Source organism: Halichoeres trimaculatus, unplaced genomic scaffold, assembly GCF_033239565.1.
Source record: "Halichoeres trimaculatus isolate MK-OKI-2021-1 unplaced genomic scaffold, fHalTri1.1 fHalTri1_scaffold_22, whole genome shotgun sequence".
Lineage (NCBI taxonomy): Eukaryota > Metazoa > Chordata > Actinopteri > Labriformes > Labridae > Halichoeres > Halichoeres trimaculatus.
In genome coordinates this window covers 11,860,490-11,876,600 of record NW_027437200.1, presented here as the reverse complement: position 1 = coordinate 11,876,600, position 16,111 = coordinate 11,860,490, and the positions used below count along the sequence as shown (strand labels likewise).

Sequence of the window (16,111 nt, the reverse complement as noted above, 5' to 3'; positions counted from 1 at the left end):
TAATTAATGCCACCAAAGCTCCATTAAAGAAACATCACTTCTTCTATGCTGCCAGCATAAAAATAACCTTCAGCTACAGCACACAGGGATGCAGATATCTGCCTCTGTAGCATGCGACTCTTTAATGAGCTGGTAATGTCTCTGCTTACATGCAAACTCAAACAACATAATTCATGTTTGCTAACTGATAAGCTAATCAGACAACGACTTGGATTACAAGCCATGATCACCCTCACACTTCAACAGGACTCATCTAGATTCAAAGATTTTACATGGAAATATGATACATCATTGACAAAATATGAGCTAGAATTCCTTCATCTTTTGTTCAGAATCAGCTACCTATCACAGGTAACTGGCTCCACCTCCTTCTCATTCATCCCCGCAGCGTCTCAGCGCTGTAACACAGTCGGACGCTGAGCGTCTTCTGACTTCAGCGGGGAAGCGTAGAGTGGGTTGTTCCATTGTGGAAACTAGATGGTCATTGGATAAACGCTGGGCTTTGTCCCGCCCATCAGACGCTCAGCGTCTCAGGGGGGTCTATGAGGCAGTGGGCTGGCCTGGACGCTGGGCTTCTGCATGATGATTGGATAATCTGTCCGAATCCGAGGCTGAATCCCTTTTTGATCGACAGTGAAATGAGCCAGTCAGAGATCTTGAAGTATAAACCTCCACCGGAGCATCTTCTGAGCTGTATAGTCAGTTGTTCTGAACCAGGGGTGAGCAAACTTTTTGATTGGTGGGCCACAATGGGTTCTAACATTTGACAAAGGGGCCGGACCAGGAGCAGATGGATGGAGTGCTTTGGTAACTATCAGGGTATCATTCGTTCATTCATTCCATATCCGTTATAGAATCACAAATCGGAAAACGGATAATGACTTGTTATTCAATTTTTCGTTTTCAAATCAAAAATCAGAAACAAATAACAGTCTATTTTTAGCTGTTTTGATTTTGTTTTGAAATTGAAATAAGAATATGACAGAATGGAATTATAATTTTTAATCCGTGTATGGTTCGTTCTTACGTTATTCTGTTTAAAAAAAAAAAAAAAAAAAAAAAAAAAAAAAAAAAAAATTGACTTCTTTTTTTGTTTTTCTGTTTTTGAAACCACGGAAAAACAGAATTACAGAAAAACAGAAAAACGTGGTTTTTCTGTCCTGGTTTTAAAAAATGAAAAAACAAAAAATAATAAAAGATTGTGTCAAAATTGTTTGTGTGATATTTTGATATTAAATGTGAACGTCTCCATATCAAAATTAGACAAATAACTCACATTGAACGTTTATAACTACAGACATGTTCCTGAGCTTTCTTGTTTTATAATTAACAGATCGCTGACGATCCACTCCATCTCTTTTCTTAGGTCCGTTCATCTTTACAGAAGGGTTGATGGGTCAGAGGGTAAAGTGCAAACATGGAATAATAGGCCTACGCTTCACCTCAACAAAGCCAATGTCTCTACAGTACGCCATCTAGTGGGAAAATATCAGAATTGCAGGGAAAATAAAACATTAACAAGGTTTATTCATTTAATTTTTTCAAGTTCGGCGGGCCAGATTACAACGTTTAACTGGCTGCATGTGGCCCCCGGGCCGTAGTTTGCCCATGCCTGTTCTGAACTGATGCTGAGGCTTTATCGATCCCAGCGAGTTTATTTTTCTTAAAAACGGGGAGCGTTGTGTTTTAAGATTCTCTCTCTTTTCACCAATAAGCAGTTTCAGCTGCAGCTGTGGAGCTTCTCCCCCTGTCACTCACACTTACAGCCTGTCGTAGTCTCATGTAGCAGCTCCAGCTGCTAGCAAGCTGACACGGAGGGTAGAATTTACGTTTAAATAAATAAATTTATGATGTAGGCCGGAAAAAAATGAGCTTCCCCTCCTTGACTGACCAGCAGCTGCCACTGGATTCAATACTATTTGTATAACAAGGGTTGCGTCAATTTCATAGCTATTTAATCCACTTTGTTCACAGTTTGTTTTTTTTCTTAATTCTATCGAAGTCTTTTTTCTTTTACTGAAAGTAGTTTAAACATGTCATGCAATTAGTTAGAAGTGTTTGTGTTTACATTTTCTGAGAGAGCTGGGCATCATCACTTGTGCGAACACATGGTCTGAGGAGGTTCTACATCTGTTTGCAGAGTAAGAACAAAGTCAAGTAAGAAAATATCAATGAATCACAGAATGTTCGTACCCATGATTTAGGCACAAATTTGGGCGTATGAACTGTTTGTGAATGAGGCCCGATGTCTGAGTGTATGGGAAGGCTGTGCACACTGTGATTGGCTCATCACGTTCGAGGGCGGGACTAAGTCATGGGACAATTACAATTGTTTTTTCCAACTTTCTTTACTTTTCTCTATTCAGGAACATATGGGTGACATCAAGGAGTCTACATCCATATATCAAACAGTCTATGTTCTGGACAACCAAACGAAAACACTGTAAAACAACGCCCACAGACTGTGCACAGAAAAGAAAGACTTGATTTGTACTAAAGCTGAATTCTGAATCAAACTGAATCAGGGGCATGGAGAGACGAGTCCTTCGGACAGCTGTGTGCAAAAAAGCCTCCTGGTGTTTGTGCCTTCAAAAAACCAGGGTCTCTCTTGAATGTGTCTGTGGGGGAGATTTGGACTTCTCTGGCAGCAGATCAACATGTGTTCAGAAACTGTAAGACAGGCTACAGCCTCGGCACGTTGTTATCATGCTTAATGAACGGCTGAGCTGGCTGGACCTCATTGAAAAAACATCACACGACACCAAAGAGCTGGAATGCAAATACTGCTTTTTGTAATGTTCAAAGGGATGCAGCGCAAAGACGAGAGAAAAGATGCACGACAACCTCTGTCAGGAGTATGAAACTGTCCACCAGTTTCATCTGTCTGCACCCAAACACCAGACTGTGAGAGACACTAATAGAGAGGTAGCAGACACAGGGCTGCATGGTGGGTGTCAAAACTGAAAAATCACTGTGATTGTGCAGGGCGGGACTGTCCAGGAAGCTAAATGACAAATATCTGATCATTCAGCCTCAGAAAAAAGAACAGCAGTGTGGTGGGACAGAGTAGACTGGGACAATTTTGAGGTGAGGGTAAGACGAGGACAGGTGTTAGTTATGTAGAGAGGTGAACAACCACAAGGAAGGATGTGAGGAAGAGAAAGGTTACGTGGAAACAAGAACAGAAATCAGAGCTCGTAGAAACGTATGGTTGTATGGAATTAGTGCTAGGCTTAAAGTAAAGACGTGCTTGGATGAGTTTTCTTCCACATATCGCTCAGAGCTGGTCAGAAAGTTTAATAATGCTCTGCAGAAATCTCAGCAACACATGAAGGCACAATGAGCGTCCTGTGGAAAAAGCCAGACGATGTCTCAAACCAAATATTTCACATTCTGGGCCCCAGCCAGCTCGCTGATAATACGTTATGAAAGACTCGTCGACTGTGGATGGAACTGGAGAATAAAACATCCACTATTTTGTCTTCCTCAGAGAACAAAAAATACAGTCTGGCTTTTTGGAGAAATGTCAACTATGCCAATATGTCAGCAGGTCTTTGGGAGAAGATGACAAATGTGCCTTTATTCATGCGTGTGCGTTCGTGAGGCCCTCCCACGGAGACTTCAGGCTGTTGGCCTCTGATGCGCATGAAAGTCTCTGTTTGCAGGGGTGAGGAGAAGAGACAAGAAAGGTAGACAGAGGTAAAGAAGCAGCGAGGAGATGAGAGGACGGGGCAATACCACGCTTTTCTTCACCTTTTGCAGCTGTCAGATGTAACCAAGCATGTGACAGAACTTGTGTGTGAGAACACTTGTACATACACGTGTCCTTAAAAAACCTGCTGTTTGAGAGTGTGCGAGTGGAGGGGAAGAAAAGGGATCCTAGAAGGTCAATGCTGGCCAAGAATTGGATAAAGAAACCTAAAAAGAAATGACCAGGGATGGAATAGTTTATGAAGTATATCCCAACCATTTGGTTTGCCCAACTCGGTTCGGAATGTGACATTTGCATGTTTTTACTTTGTTTTACTTCCGAGTTTGGAGTGTGAGTGTGTGTGTGTGTGGTCTCAATGATGTGCATGCATGAGGGTAAAGAGCAAGACAGATGTGGAGGGAGGCGTGTGTGTTGTGGACATGGAGTGTGTCTAAAAGTTCCATCCTTCCCTCCTCCACTTGCGTTGTTCACTTGCGTCTTAGTCCCTCCCACCAGAGATGATGGGAGAGACGCAAGGAAATGAAGAGAGGAGAGAGGATGGAGGAGATTCGTTTTTAGAGCAATAGGACATCCTCTCCTTTCAGAGCGTCACATGAAGCGACGTGTTTCAGTGATGACGGCATCAGCTGATCACCTCTGGATCATCTGTCAGTCAGCTCTAACAGCTGTTTGTGTGTCTGCACATGTGCGCTGTAATAACTTTAATAAAACATGAGCAGTAACAGAGCTTTGTCTGTTTCTTTAACCTGTTTAACAAACACGTTACCATGAAGAAAACCTGCTATAATGTGCTTGTCTCTTTCGGGTCACTTTTGCGAGTCCCAACCCCGGATACAGGAGGAAGGTTGATCGTTTTAGGCCCCGTTAACATGACGCCAAAAAAGGTCAATTCCGCAAACATTTCGTTGCGTTTTGGCCTTCCGTTTAGATGAAACCACGTTCCGTTTTCAGTGAAAACGCAATCTTTTGAAAACGCTCCCCAGAGTGGAAAGATTTGAATCCGCTCCTCCATCCAGCCTCGTGTAAACACAGAGCAGAGCGTTTCAGGGTGAAATGCTGACGTCACCGCATGCGCACTCGCAGTTTCAGGTGAAGGCTCCGCGCTCAGCCACATTTCCAGTTGAGCCATTCCGGTCCAGTAGGTGGCAGTAATGCGCATCATGGTTCTTTGCGGGAGTCTCTGTGTAAACGGGGCGTTAGTTTAGGTTGTGCTCCATGAGGTTCGCCCTTGCACATGTGGCCCAGGTTCGAATCCAGCCTGTGGCCTCTTTCCTGCATGTTACTTCTCACTCGTGCCCTGTTTCCTGATCTAACCACTGTCCTCTTTACTATCCAATAAAGGCATAAAAGCCCTAAAAAATAACTTATGAAAAAAAGCAAAAATCAACAAAAGAAAGTCCATTTGTATTTCAAAACATGTTTGTGGTGTTTTTTTTAAACACACTTTCTGTCTCTCCCACGTTATTCCTCTCTCCTACAGGGTCCAAATGGATTATTATGCAAACTAGGCGATGGCGTCATTTACAGACTCTTAGCGACCTCTGGGGCATCCAATGGCGACTTTCCTTACTGAGGCATGTTGAAACTAACAATGGTTCACATAGCTTTAATGATGTTTCAAATGGCAAAATGCTTCATTTTCAGGTTTGGAATGGCTTTAGATGGTTGATTAAAAAATATTTTTTCAACGTTGGATTATTGGGATATATTGTATTCCAGGGTGTTAAAAATAAAAACAATGTGACCTAATGAAAAACAATGACCACAAAAATGTGATTAGATCTGATCTGTTGTTTTGTGAGCTGTTTCATTCCTATAAATTACTGTATCAAATAAGAGAGGTTTGTGTTATGTAAAGAATGCAATTGGGACAAGCGTGTGTACCTTAGATCTGAAGGGCTCTGGGAAACCTCCATGTGGTATCCCGATGTATCCCTGCAGGAACTCGACCACAGACAGGGGGAAAGACAGCTCATCTGCTCTCTCCTCCACTTCGGCTCTGGTCAGATCGTTCTGCACCATGAACTGGGCCAAGTCACCCACGATCTTAGAGGAGGGGGTCACCTGGGACAGACAAAGAAAGAAGTGTTAAAACCATTGTTGAAGAAGAGCTAATATTAGCTCGGCTTAGCCCTCACTTGGGTATTTCTTTTTCACCACAGACAGTGTGTGGTGCTTTTTCTTCTCTACTGGACTGTTCATCTGACAAACATCAGAGAACTTACAGTAAATCAATCAGGATAATACAGTTTTCCAACGTCTTATCTCACATTTAGTTTTGGAATTTGCAGTTCTGCTCTGTGAAGTCTGGCTGTGTTTTTTGTTTGCTGTTAGCGGTGTGCAGCAGAAACACACCCACAACGATTCCACCAAAAAGAAAACAAGCAACAGTCTTTGCTCTAATGAAGACGCTGTCTGTCAAGATTAAACACTGAGTGACCCAGAGAGGAGAGCAAGCCAGGAAATGGAATGAGAAATGAAAAGATGTTAACATCTATAGGGTCCCTCTAATCATCTGATGCAACAGCCATGATCTAAACTACACACACAGGTCTTTAAAAACAGAACTGACCTGAAAACCAAGAGAAAGGAGGAGGGGGCATGAAAAAAAATCATCATTAAGGTCACATATATTCATTCTTTCATTATTTATAATAGCATGCTCTATGCTAATAACAAGCCTTGTTAGCATAATGGTGATAAGTGGCGTCTTTTTTAATGTGCACAGGACACTGATGCAAATATCGACCGCACACATCACTTAGCAGTCACCATTAAAGGAGACACAGATTCAAGGCTTCCTGGAGAGTTTGGACCATTATGGAGAAAAAGAGGGCAATTAATCTGACCCACAAACAGAAAAATAATCTCTGGAAAAACAGCCTCGGGTTACTTTCCACCTCATATTTGTACTTTCTGCTGGAGGTTTATGAGACAAAGGAGGTTTAAGGTGTCAGTAGAGACAGAAAAGTTGAGTTTCAGCCAAAGGCTCATTCAAAATTAAAACAAGACCACAGCCTCGTTCCTCTTCAGCCCTGCTTCTGGTTTGAAGCAGCGTTACACTCAAACATCGACAGCTGAAGGAGTAGAAAGAACAAAGAGAGGGTCGCGTCTGTACGAGAAGCCTATTTTTGTGGCAATTAGTGTGCTCAGTGGATACCATGACAGAGGGGGAAAGGCAACAAGGGTGAAGTCTAGATCAAACTGATGTTCCCAAATGAATTCCACGAGAAAGAACTTGACACCCATTTCAAAGAGTTGTGATGCCAAATTATCTGGAGTAAGACATGAAGCACATATGTATGCACCCATGCGCAAATGCTGCTCTGGGATTACCACAACCCCCAGGGATCCCTGGATATCGATGAGTAATCAAGACACTGACTGTACACTATGTACTAAACACTCCAGTGCAAAATTTTTTATCATGTAACAGTGTTGTCTTTTAAAAAAATTTCAAAATACACATTATGTTTTGCAGAATAAAAACTCTGAATCAGTGTCCTACCTCTAAGTTGTTGTTTCACACCACATTGGTGAATCATGAAAGCTTTATTAGAATCCTGATTCAAGGGCGGACTGGCCATCGGGAGCACCGGGAGGTTTCCCGGTGGGCCGCTGCCTCAGTGGGCCGGTACGACCGGTGCCCCCCCCCCCCCCCGACAGCGGCGGCCGTCGTCGGGCAGAAACATCCGTTGACATACAGACCTGCAGCACCTGCTGTCGTCGGGCTGAACCGATCGTTCAGTCGTTCATAGATCAACAGCACCAACCCCCCCCCCCCCCCCCCCCCCCCCCCCCCCCCCCCCCCCCCCCGACAGCACACGTTCTGTCCAACGACGACGACGACGGGGGGGTGGGGGGGTGGGTTGCTGTGGATCTATGAATGACTGGGTGTTACGCGTCCCGTTGTTATGGGCTGGACCGAGTTAAAGTCCAGGGCTGATTTTCAGTCCCAGTCCGCCACTGTCCTGATTCTAAAAGTCAAAATCAAAACGCTTAAAGCATTCATTTGAATCCCAAATCAGGACACTGATAAGAATTGTTTTAAACTGATAACATGGATTTGAAAGCTTCTCCAAAACACCCAAAATTGGAATGTTAAATATGCAATATAAACATCATTACTAAAAATTTACAACTAATGGGTCCAGATTTCGAAAATCAATTGAGACTCTTATCTTAATCTCAATAACATTTTTTTAATCCGTTCAAAGCCAGTGTTCAGAGGGATAAGAAAAGACTTACTTATATTTGCATATTTTAATAGTTCAGGTGCAAAAACCTTTTGGTTTATAAGGTAGACATATTTTCTTACTCTGACAACTGTAGCTTTTTGAATCCAACATTTAACAAAAGTGATATTCGATTGCTCAATAACTTGCCTGGTGCTCTCTCAATCTGACTTTATTATTTTCCTACTCGAAAGCTGCTGCATCGAGTTTTCTAAATGCCACAATAGTAAAACCTTTGTTTATTCATGGACGTGTGCGGCCATGAGTCAAGATCTTAATTAACTACTGATCCAACTGATAGGTTGGATGACTTTGTGGTTGTCGATCTGATTTCATGTTGAACACCTGTACAAGGTGGTTAAGGGTGCTGGTTTCTACCAATGATTGACCTCAAACTCACAAGAGACAGAGTTTTGACCTTGACCATTAAAAAAAATTAATAAAAAGAGACCTCATCCAGGTCTTTTCTCCTTCTGGCCCACTACGCTCTGCTTGTGTATGACATCTGGTGCTCCCAGCCCAGCGTGGCTCTAAATCTCTAGCCAGATTCTTCTCCTCTGTTGTGCCCAAATGGTGGAATGATTTACCCAACTCTATATGATCCACAGTGTCCCTCTCTACTTTTAAGAGATGTCTACAAACTCATCTGTTCATGGAACACTTAAGCACTTAGGCCAGGGGTGGCCAACCTGTGGCTCGTGAGCCGCATATGGCTCTTTGCCTTTCGGTGTGCGACTCTTCGATCCATTCATAAAACTGATAAATTGATGCCAATGTTGGGATCAGTACTGACCAATACTTGGGTGATGAGCTGATACTTAAGTTTCAGTTTCTTTTCTCTACATGTGCTCCTCTCAATCGTTCATGTGCTCATAGACTCATAGATAGAAAGATAGATAGATAGATAGATAGATAGATAGATAGATAGATAGATAGATAGATAGATAGATAGATAGATAGATAGATAGATAGATAGATAGATAGATAGATAGATAGATAGATGGAACTTTGTCTCTTCTGCAGTAGAAACAGAAATTTATCTTTGACAGGGCTTTGAGTACAAATTTAAATGCACTTACTCACAATAAATCTCGGTTTGAAAATTGGAAATGTATTGGTTTTCATTTTATGACATTTTGTTTTTGTGGAAGAGGAAGTGCGTTTGTAAGACCAAGTTTTTTTTTGTGGCTCTTTGTAGTACCATGGTAATTTTTGTGGCTCTTGGTGAATGACTCGTTGGCCACCCCTGACTTAGGCACTTAAGCTGACCCTTATCTTCTTTGTCCTCAGGGGTAGAATGAGTCAGAAGGTCTCAGACCCAGCCCTTGGGGTATTTTCAGCACTAAGTACTGATTGTTGTTGAAGCTTGAAGTATATTGTTGCAGCAAATAATTGTGGTTAGTTGGCTAAATATTCTACATTATAAAAAATCCTCTACTTAAAGGCAGGACCTGCAGCCAAATAACTTGTAGCACTTCTGTTGCACTAACTAGGTGTTTTTCCTTCTGTCTAAATTCTTGCTTGCATTGTACAATACACAGATTATATTTTTCAGAGATTCAAGCACTCCAACCTGAACCCAAAAGGACATTGTATGTGTGTTTTGTCATGAGAAATTGTTGCATGTTAAAATGAATTAAGTATCCCTCCCAGGTTCCTGAAGTGTTTTCATGGGTCAACATTTTCTTTTTCACCACTGCCTTCGTGGAACTGCTGTGAGAAGGAGCCCTTCACAGGGTGACAGCAGTATGAAGAAAATAATTTAATGCACTTATTCCAAACTTGACCCAGATTCAGAGCACACTGGTTTCAGCTGTCCATCTCTGTAGCTTGGAAGTTATACTCCTGAAACTCGAGGTACCTGACTCTGCTCCTCCTGATACGCAGGGGCCTGATGCTCTGACTGTTACAGCATTAGTTAATTCAAAAACTGTGTCACTGCAATTAATTTCCCAGCGATGAGCTACATCTTTTAAAAGGATGCGTGTAAAAGTCCCCTATCACTCGGCACATTTTCAGAGGAACTTTGCAAGCAAATCAGAGCTTCCCCAGCAAGGCGCAAGAAAGAAACGCTTCCTGCTGATTGAAACAAGTGCACTTTTCTCTTTGACGCTTCCCTGCCACCGCACCACCTTAGACTCAGTTTGATTGTGTTTGTGAATAGAGGTGATAATGATACATTGCTGTGACAGAATGACTGTTTACAGGGAAGCTAGAGGGATTTGAATGAGCTGCTGAAACCCCCAGAGAGGCCATCGAGTCAGTATAGCTGTAGAACAAAAGCTCACTGCTGGGTAACTCCACATCCATCTTCAACTCAAGACAGCTTCATGGCTGAGCATCCCTCGTCTGCCTTCAGCCTGTCTCTCTTTCTTTATTGTTTCCTCTAGTTTATTATCTTTTCTGGGGTCCATTTGTTGTTTTTCTTCTGCTCCTAGTTCAGAATTGCTTCTGGTCTCTTTATTATCTGTGTTCATGAACCCTCTTTCGCACTCCATCCCTCCCCCCAAGACACTTAAGTACCATCCTCTATCTTCAAACTAAAAGCCAAAATTTAAAGTCTCCCTCATGAATCACCTCTGAGTCTCATCCCTCTTTCCCCCCCATCACTTCTGCCAAATATTTCTTTTTTCTTGATCCTCAGGAACATCAAAAGTGTTACTCTCATTATCAATCTCCGTCGATGAATCACCCAGCTCCAACGCGCTAGCTGCCAAAGACAGAGGGGAAGTAAATCTTATTCCCACTGTGTGTGAGCCACACATGATGTGTGAGCTTTTCTATATTTTTAGACGAGGAGTGAAGTAAATCTCATCCTGGTTGTGCAGAGTTGGAAAATATCTGATTTCCTGTGCTCCTGTGTGAAGTGCAGCTCAGCACTCTTCACTGCTGACCCCTCTCAGTCTCTCTGATAAGATCCTGGAGTTAAGTGTGTACTTTTTTATTTTAAGTACAGAACCAGCTCAACAGCTTGATGTGAGCACATTTCAGAAGAAATCTGTGTTTTTAAATCACACTTGTGTTTGCTTTTCCATTACCAACCATGTTTGTAATTTCTGGAGCAGCACAATTAAAGCCTCGCTTTGCTCTGCTGCCATCAGTTTGACTGATGGCAGCTTGAATTTCTGAACAGAACACAGACCACAGAAAAGGCAAAGAGTTGTTTCATCTGAAGTCAGCAAACATTGGGAAATGTTTTAAAATCTCTGTCAGGCTTTAATTAGCCTCTCACACATACAACAGTGTGAAAGGTCTGTTTTTGATCCTCAGCTGTCATGCTCAACTGACTGTGAGAATTTGCCAGAGGATGGTGTCAGCAACCTGTCAGAAACGGTTTTTATTCATGTGTGACGACATTTTACTACTTTAGGTGACAGCTTGTGAAGTTATTAAAACATTTAGTTGGAAAAGGTTTGTTTAGTTTTCAGACAGATAGCACAAACATGATTCCAGATCAGCACAGCGTCTTCCTGAGATCTCTCTGCAGTTTAACCCTAAAAGAGGACATAACGTGGCACCATTTTACTATTTTCTTTTTTTGCTCATGATGTTTGGTGTCTGGAGTTTTTTCTTACACACATAGTGTAAAATAGGCCAAGCTTGTCCTTTGTTTGTGCTTCAACTACAGTGATGTGAAAAAGTGTTTGCCCTTTTACAGAGTTCACAATTTTTACTCGTTTTTCACACTTAAATGTTTCAGATTACCAAACAAATTTTAATATGAGATAACAATAAAAACAGGCTCAGAAATGTCTTTTATTTCAGGCTCTAACAAGGCTGTTTAGACCTCCCCTGATGTTGTCAAGTATTGACTCCCTACTGCCTTTTGCAGTAAATTAAAAGTCTATCCTCGGACATAAGATCAAGTTTTCTTGCATGACTTTTGAAACACTGATCTACATGACGCACATAAATCAGAATAGTTTTTTGACTGCTTATGAGTAAAGTTAGAAAAACTACAAACAGGTGGTGTATGCTTAGAAGTTATTGCCAAGTTAACACAATTTTTCGCAAGTGGCAAAATTTACATCTAGAGACTATTTCAATTTTTACCTCCACCAAGTTGTTATGTGTTTGGGAGAGTCTGTCTGTTTTTATGTCTGTGAACAACATAACACAAGAAGTAAAGAGCAGATCTTGATGAAATTATCAGGAAATCTTCAAAATGGGATAAGGAAGATGTGATTAAATTTTGGTGGTGATTCGGATCGCCGTCTGGATCTAGGACTGTTTTTTAAAGGATTCTTTATCATTGTGAGATAGGGACGTTTTCCCATATGTGTATGTAACTCCACCATAAATGATCGGATAGCTTTGCAAAACAATGCAAGACAAGATCACCATAGTTTCTGACAGATGTAAAAGTATGATCCAGATCCTGACAATATTCTAGATACTAAGATCTGGAATATGAAATATGTACTGGGTCATCATCATTTTCAACACTGTCAGGAAAAAAATTATTGTACAAACCTGCAACTAACACCAAATTGTAGCAGACAGTCTGCTGAAAGGGGGTGTAACATTAAAGTAGGACTAAAGTGTTGGTGACAATCACAATATGCTTGGTGGAGGTCTGCACTCTGAATGCTTTTCTAGTTTTACAGTGATACAAGTAAGAAAGATGTAGTCATTGTGAATATGAGGAGAACAGTCAAAGTATTTTTTTTAATGAAAGGTAGCCACACAGATTTAAATATTAACTCCTAAAGTTTTCCAAAAATAGATTGCAAAATCACAACATTTTTCTGGTAGAAAAATCTAAAAGCTGCTTTCACAGAGTTGTAAGATCCATTTTATTGAATGTTTCTTTGTGCCTCCACTCTCATTGTGTTAATACCTGTAATCAACCTGCAGAGTGACAAAACATGATCTTAGCTCTGCTCACTCTGACTCCTCTCAGAATTTGGTGAGCAGTACATTTATTTTTACACCATAATACTGTATATTTCTATCAATCTGCAGATCAGATTCACTGAACCAGGAGGGTTGATTCATGCAGAACACAGATTAACTGTGATCCCTTGTACTTCAGTTTGTGAGGAATCTGAAGTGTCTCTTTTGTGTGTAAGTTAAAGAAAAATTCAAGGATGTGTGGCAGGAACAAAGGACGCCTGTCTTATGTGAGAAAAGCTGAATAAGAAAACTGTTTCTTAACGCACTTAATAGATCAATGAGCAGCTATGATCCAGTCTCTAACAGAGAAAATTTTATCTGGCACAAGATGTGATCCGATGAGCCTCGAAAGCATTTGAAGTATAAGTCCTGAGTGATAATCTTTCTTTTGTAGAGAGTTTTTAGTATAGACCAAAGTGGCAGACTGACCAGCCAACACTGCCATCTCAAGGATACCAAACGAATCCCACTGACAGCATTCTGTATGTCCCCAGCTATCAGCACAGCAAGCACGGTGAAGGTACAGCTGTAAATAATCACACTCAAATCTGCCAGATGGGCATTTAAGCAACCCTGTAGAAAAAGGGAAGGCGCCTTTGACTTTGATGAATAAACCGAACTATCCGGTGTAATCATCTGTCTCATAAATGCATTTTAGCACAAATTAATGCATACATCATGTTTGAGAAAGACTACATTCCAGATTCTGTGCAGATCCTCTGTTGAGCTCAGCTTTACTAATCTAATGTGACACTAATTCATACATGAATAAGTGGGCAGAAACATCCCAATCCCTCTCTCAGCATTCAGTGAGCGTGCCCAGGCACTCAGCACTCTTCAACCTGTCTGTCACCCAATGTGGGCGCTCTTTTAGACTTGAACTGACACACAAGACCTGTTCCATCCTGGACCACCTCCAGCTCTCCATCCTCACTGACTCTATTTCAGCTACTCCCCCTTCTCCCCCTCCTCCTCTAATGCCTTCTGTCCATCTTTCTCCTCTTCACTAATGTACTCCTCTAAGTGGTCATGCGTGAGTCTTCACACTACAGGCGGCAGCAATCTGGTACAATGGAGTGTGTGTGAGTGTGTGTGTTTGTGTAAGAGAGAGAAGCATGGTAGTTATTTAAGCGTGCCTGTGTGTGTAATGTGCCATTGTATTTTAAACATTTTTTATTTATATGCTACTCTATCCAAATCTAAACTCCCCTAATAGGCAAAGGATCATAACATCAGGAACATTTGCGAACATTTGTGTGTGTGTCAGACACACAACACCGTACACACAATATAACACTGGCCAACAGAGCCAAGAGCAGAATGAAGAATGGTACCTGTCAGAAGAGGAAGAGACAGGAGTGAGGAGCGATAACGAGAGACTGGGAGAGGAGGGGGGGTATGGGGTGGACTGAGACGCAACAGAAAGATTAGGGATACATGAAGGAAGTCTAATCGAAATGTGAGGTGGGAGGAAGCAATGAAGGAAGAGATGTGATGAAATGAAAGTGGAGAGGAAGAAAAAAAGCTGCAGCGAGGAAGATGAAGAGAGTGACAGGAGGAGTCGGGGAGGGAGAAAGGAAGAGATGGACAAATGAAGCGAGGGGAGGGGAGACAGAGGCAAACAGACAAGTGCAATAGACATCTGCAGCCCCACAGGCAATACAAGGAGGTGCTTCTCCTAAGTCTGTGTGCGTCCGTATCTGTGTGTGTGTGTGTGTGATTTAGGGTGTAGGGGTGAGTAAATACGTGCCTGTAATTGCAAAAGAAAAGTAACTGAGTTAGTTGGCTACAGGGGAAAGACATCTAACAGAAATACAGACACAACTCCTTAAACTGTCAGACTCATGTTACCACAGGTGTAGCTTAGCAGGAAGAAAAAGGAGGGTTTGAATGCAGAGGCAGAAAGAAAGAACAGGAGAGATGCACTAAATTTCCAAAAGTATCACGGCATCTGCCTTTACACGCACATAAACTTTAACGACATCCCAAATCTGTAGGCTTTATACAGAGTTGGCCCACCTTTTGCAGCTATGACAGCTTTAACTCTTCTGGGAAAGCTTTCCACAAGGTTTAAGAGAGTGTTTATGGGATTTTTTTTCCCAACATTTTTTTATTTAAATTTTTGCTTTAAATTTAAAGGCATACATATGTATATATAGTGGAAATAAAAAAAAAAAGACATTTAAAAATAAATAAATGAAAAATATGAGTAAAAGGCTAAAAAAAATGAAAAATAGCGTATAAATAATTTACCAATAATAATAATAACAATAATAATAACAATAATAATAATAATAATAATAATAATAATAATAATAATAATAATAAAAATAATGACAATAATAATTATAATAAAATGACGATACTGAAAATTAGCTTATGTAAATAAAGTAAAAATATATATTTAAAACATAATATAATGTAAAAGATAAAGAAAGAAAGACTGAAAAAAGAAAGAAAGAAAAAAGAAAGAAAGAGAAAAAAGAAAGACAAAAAAAGAAAGCAAGAAAGAAAGAAAGAAAGAAAGAGGGAGGGAAATCTCTCCAGCAGCGGGGGGGAGAATGCCAAAGTTGAAGAGCCATCACTGCTCTGTTTTTGGCTGTAAACAGCCACATAGTTCCATGCACAAGCTTCCCATCTCGGAAGAAGACAGCTAGAGTTCATTTATCAAGGAAATGTGCCAGCTAGACTCATTAAAACTGTGCATGTGTATGCTAGTCACTTCACGGCCGACTGCTTTTCCAACTTTGGACAGTACAACAGAGGGCTAGTGATAGACTGGTCCTGAATCCAGGCACATTACCAACCATCCGCCAACAAACCTGGGACGCTGGAAATGTGTGTATTTTAAATGCTGTGTGCTGTGGAGCAGATGTAAGAGCTTTTCCTCAGTGTCCCCCCTGTCTCTGTGTTAGCTTCAGGATGCTAACTTTAGCTGCGGTTAGCCTGTTGTTTTAGCTGTTCATGAAGACATCAATGATCCATATCAAACTGCAGAAAAGGAGCAGAATATGGGACCTTTAAGAGCAAAACTTGCAGGATATTTTTCCTTGCCAAACTGAAACGTTTGTCAAGCTTTCATACTCTCCTTTGGTGAAATTGATAGTTTTTGATATAAAATGCAACACATACATACAGACATAAACAGCAGACAAGTCACCTATAGGCTGTGGTTTAGGATTTTCAGAGATTACATGATTAAATCAGTGCCTCGAGGTGTCTGCTCATGTATATTTTGTCTGATTTTTCTGTTGCTTCAGCAAATACG

General features: G+C 41.2%; 1 protein-coding gene across 2 annotated transcripts in view; it reads right to left on the bottom strand.

Moving 5' to 3' along the window:
- The window catches only part of pcxb (pyruvate carboxylase b), a 472,827-nt gene that overhangs the window by 27,170 nt on the left and 429,546 nt on the right, over positions 1–16,111 (bottom strand). For both annotated transcript variants that reach the window (XM_074699298.1, XM_074699299.1), the window contains exon 22: positions 5,597–5,776. In XM_074699298.1, the coding sequence (XP_074555399.1) occupies positions 5,597–5,776 (180 nt within the window). The remainder of the gene's footprint in view (positions 1–5,596; positions 5,777–16,111) is intronic.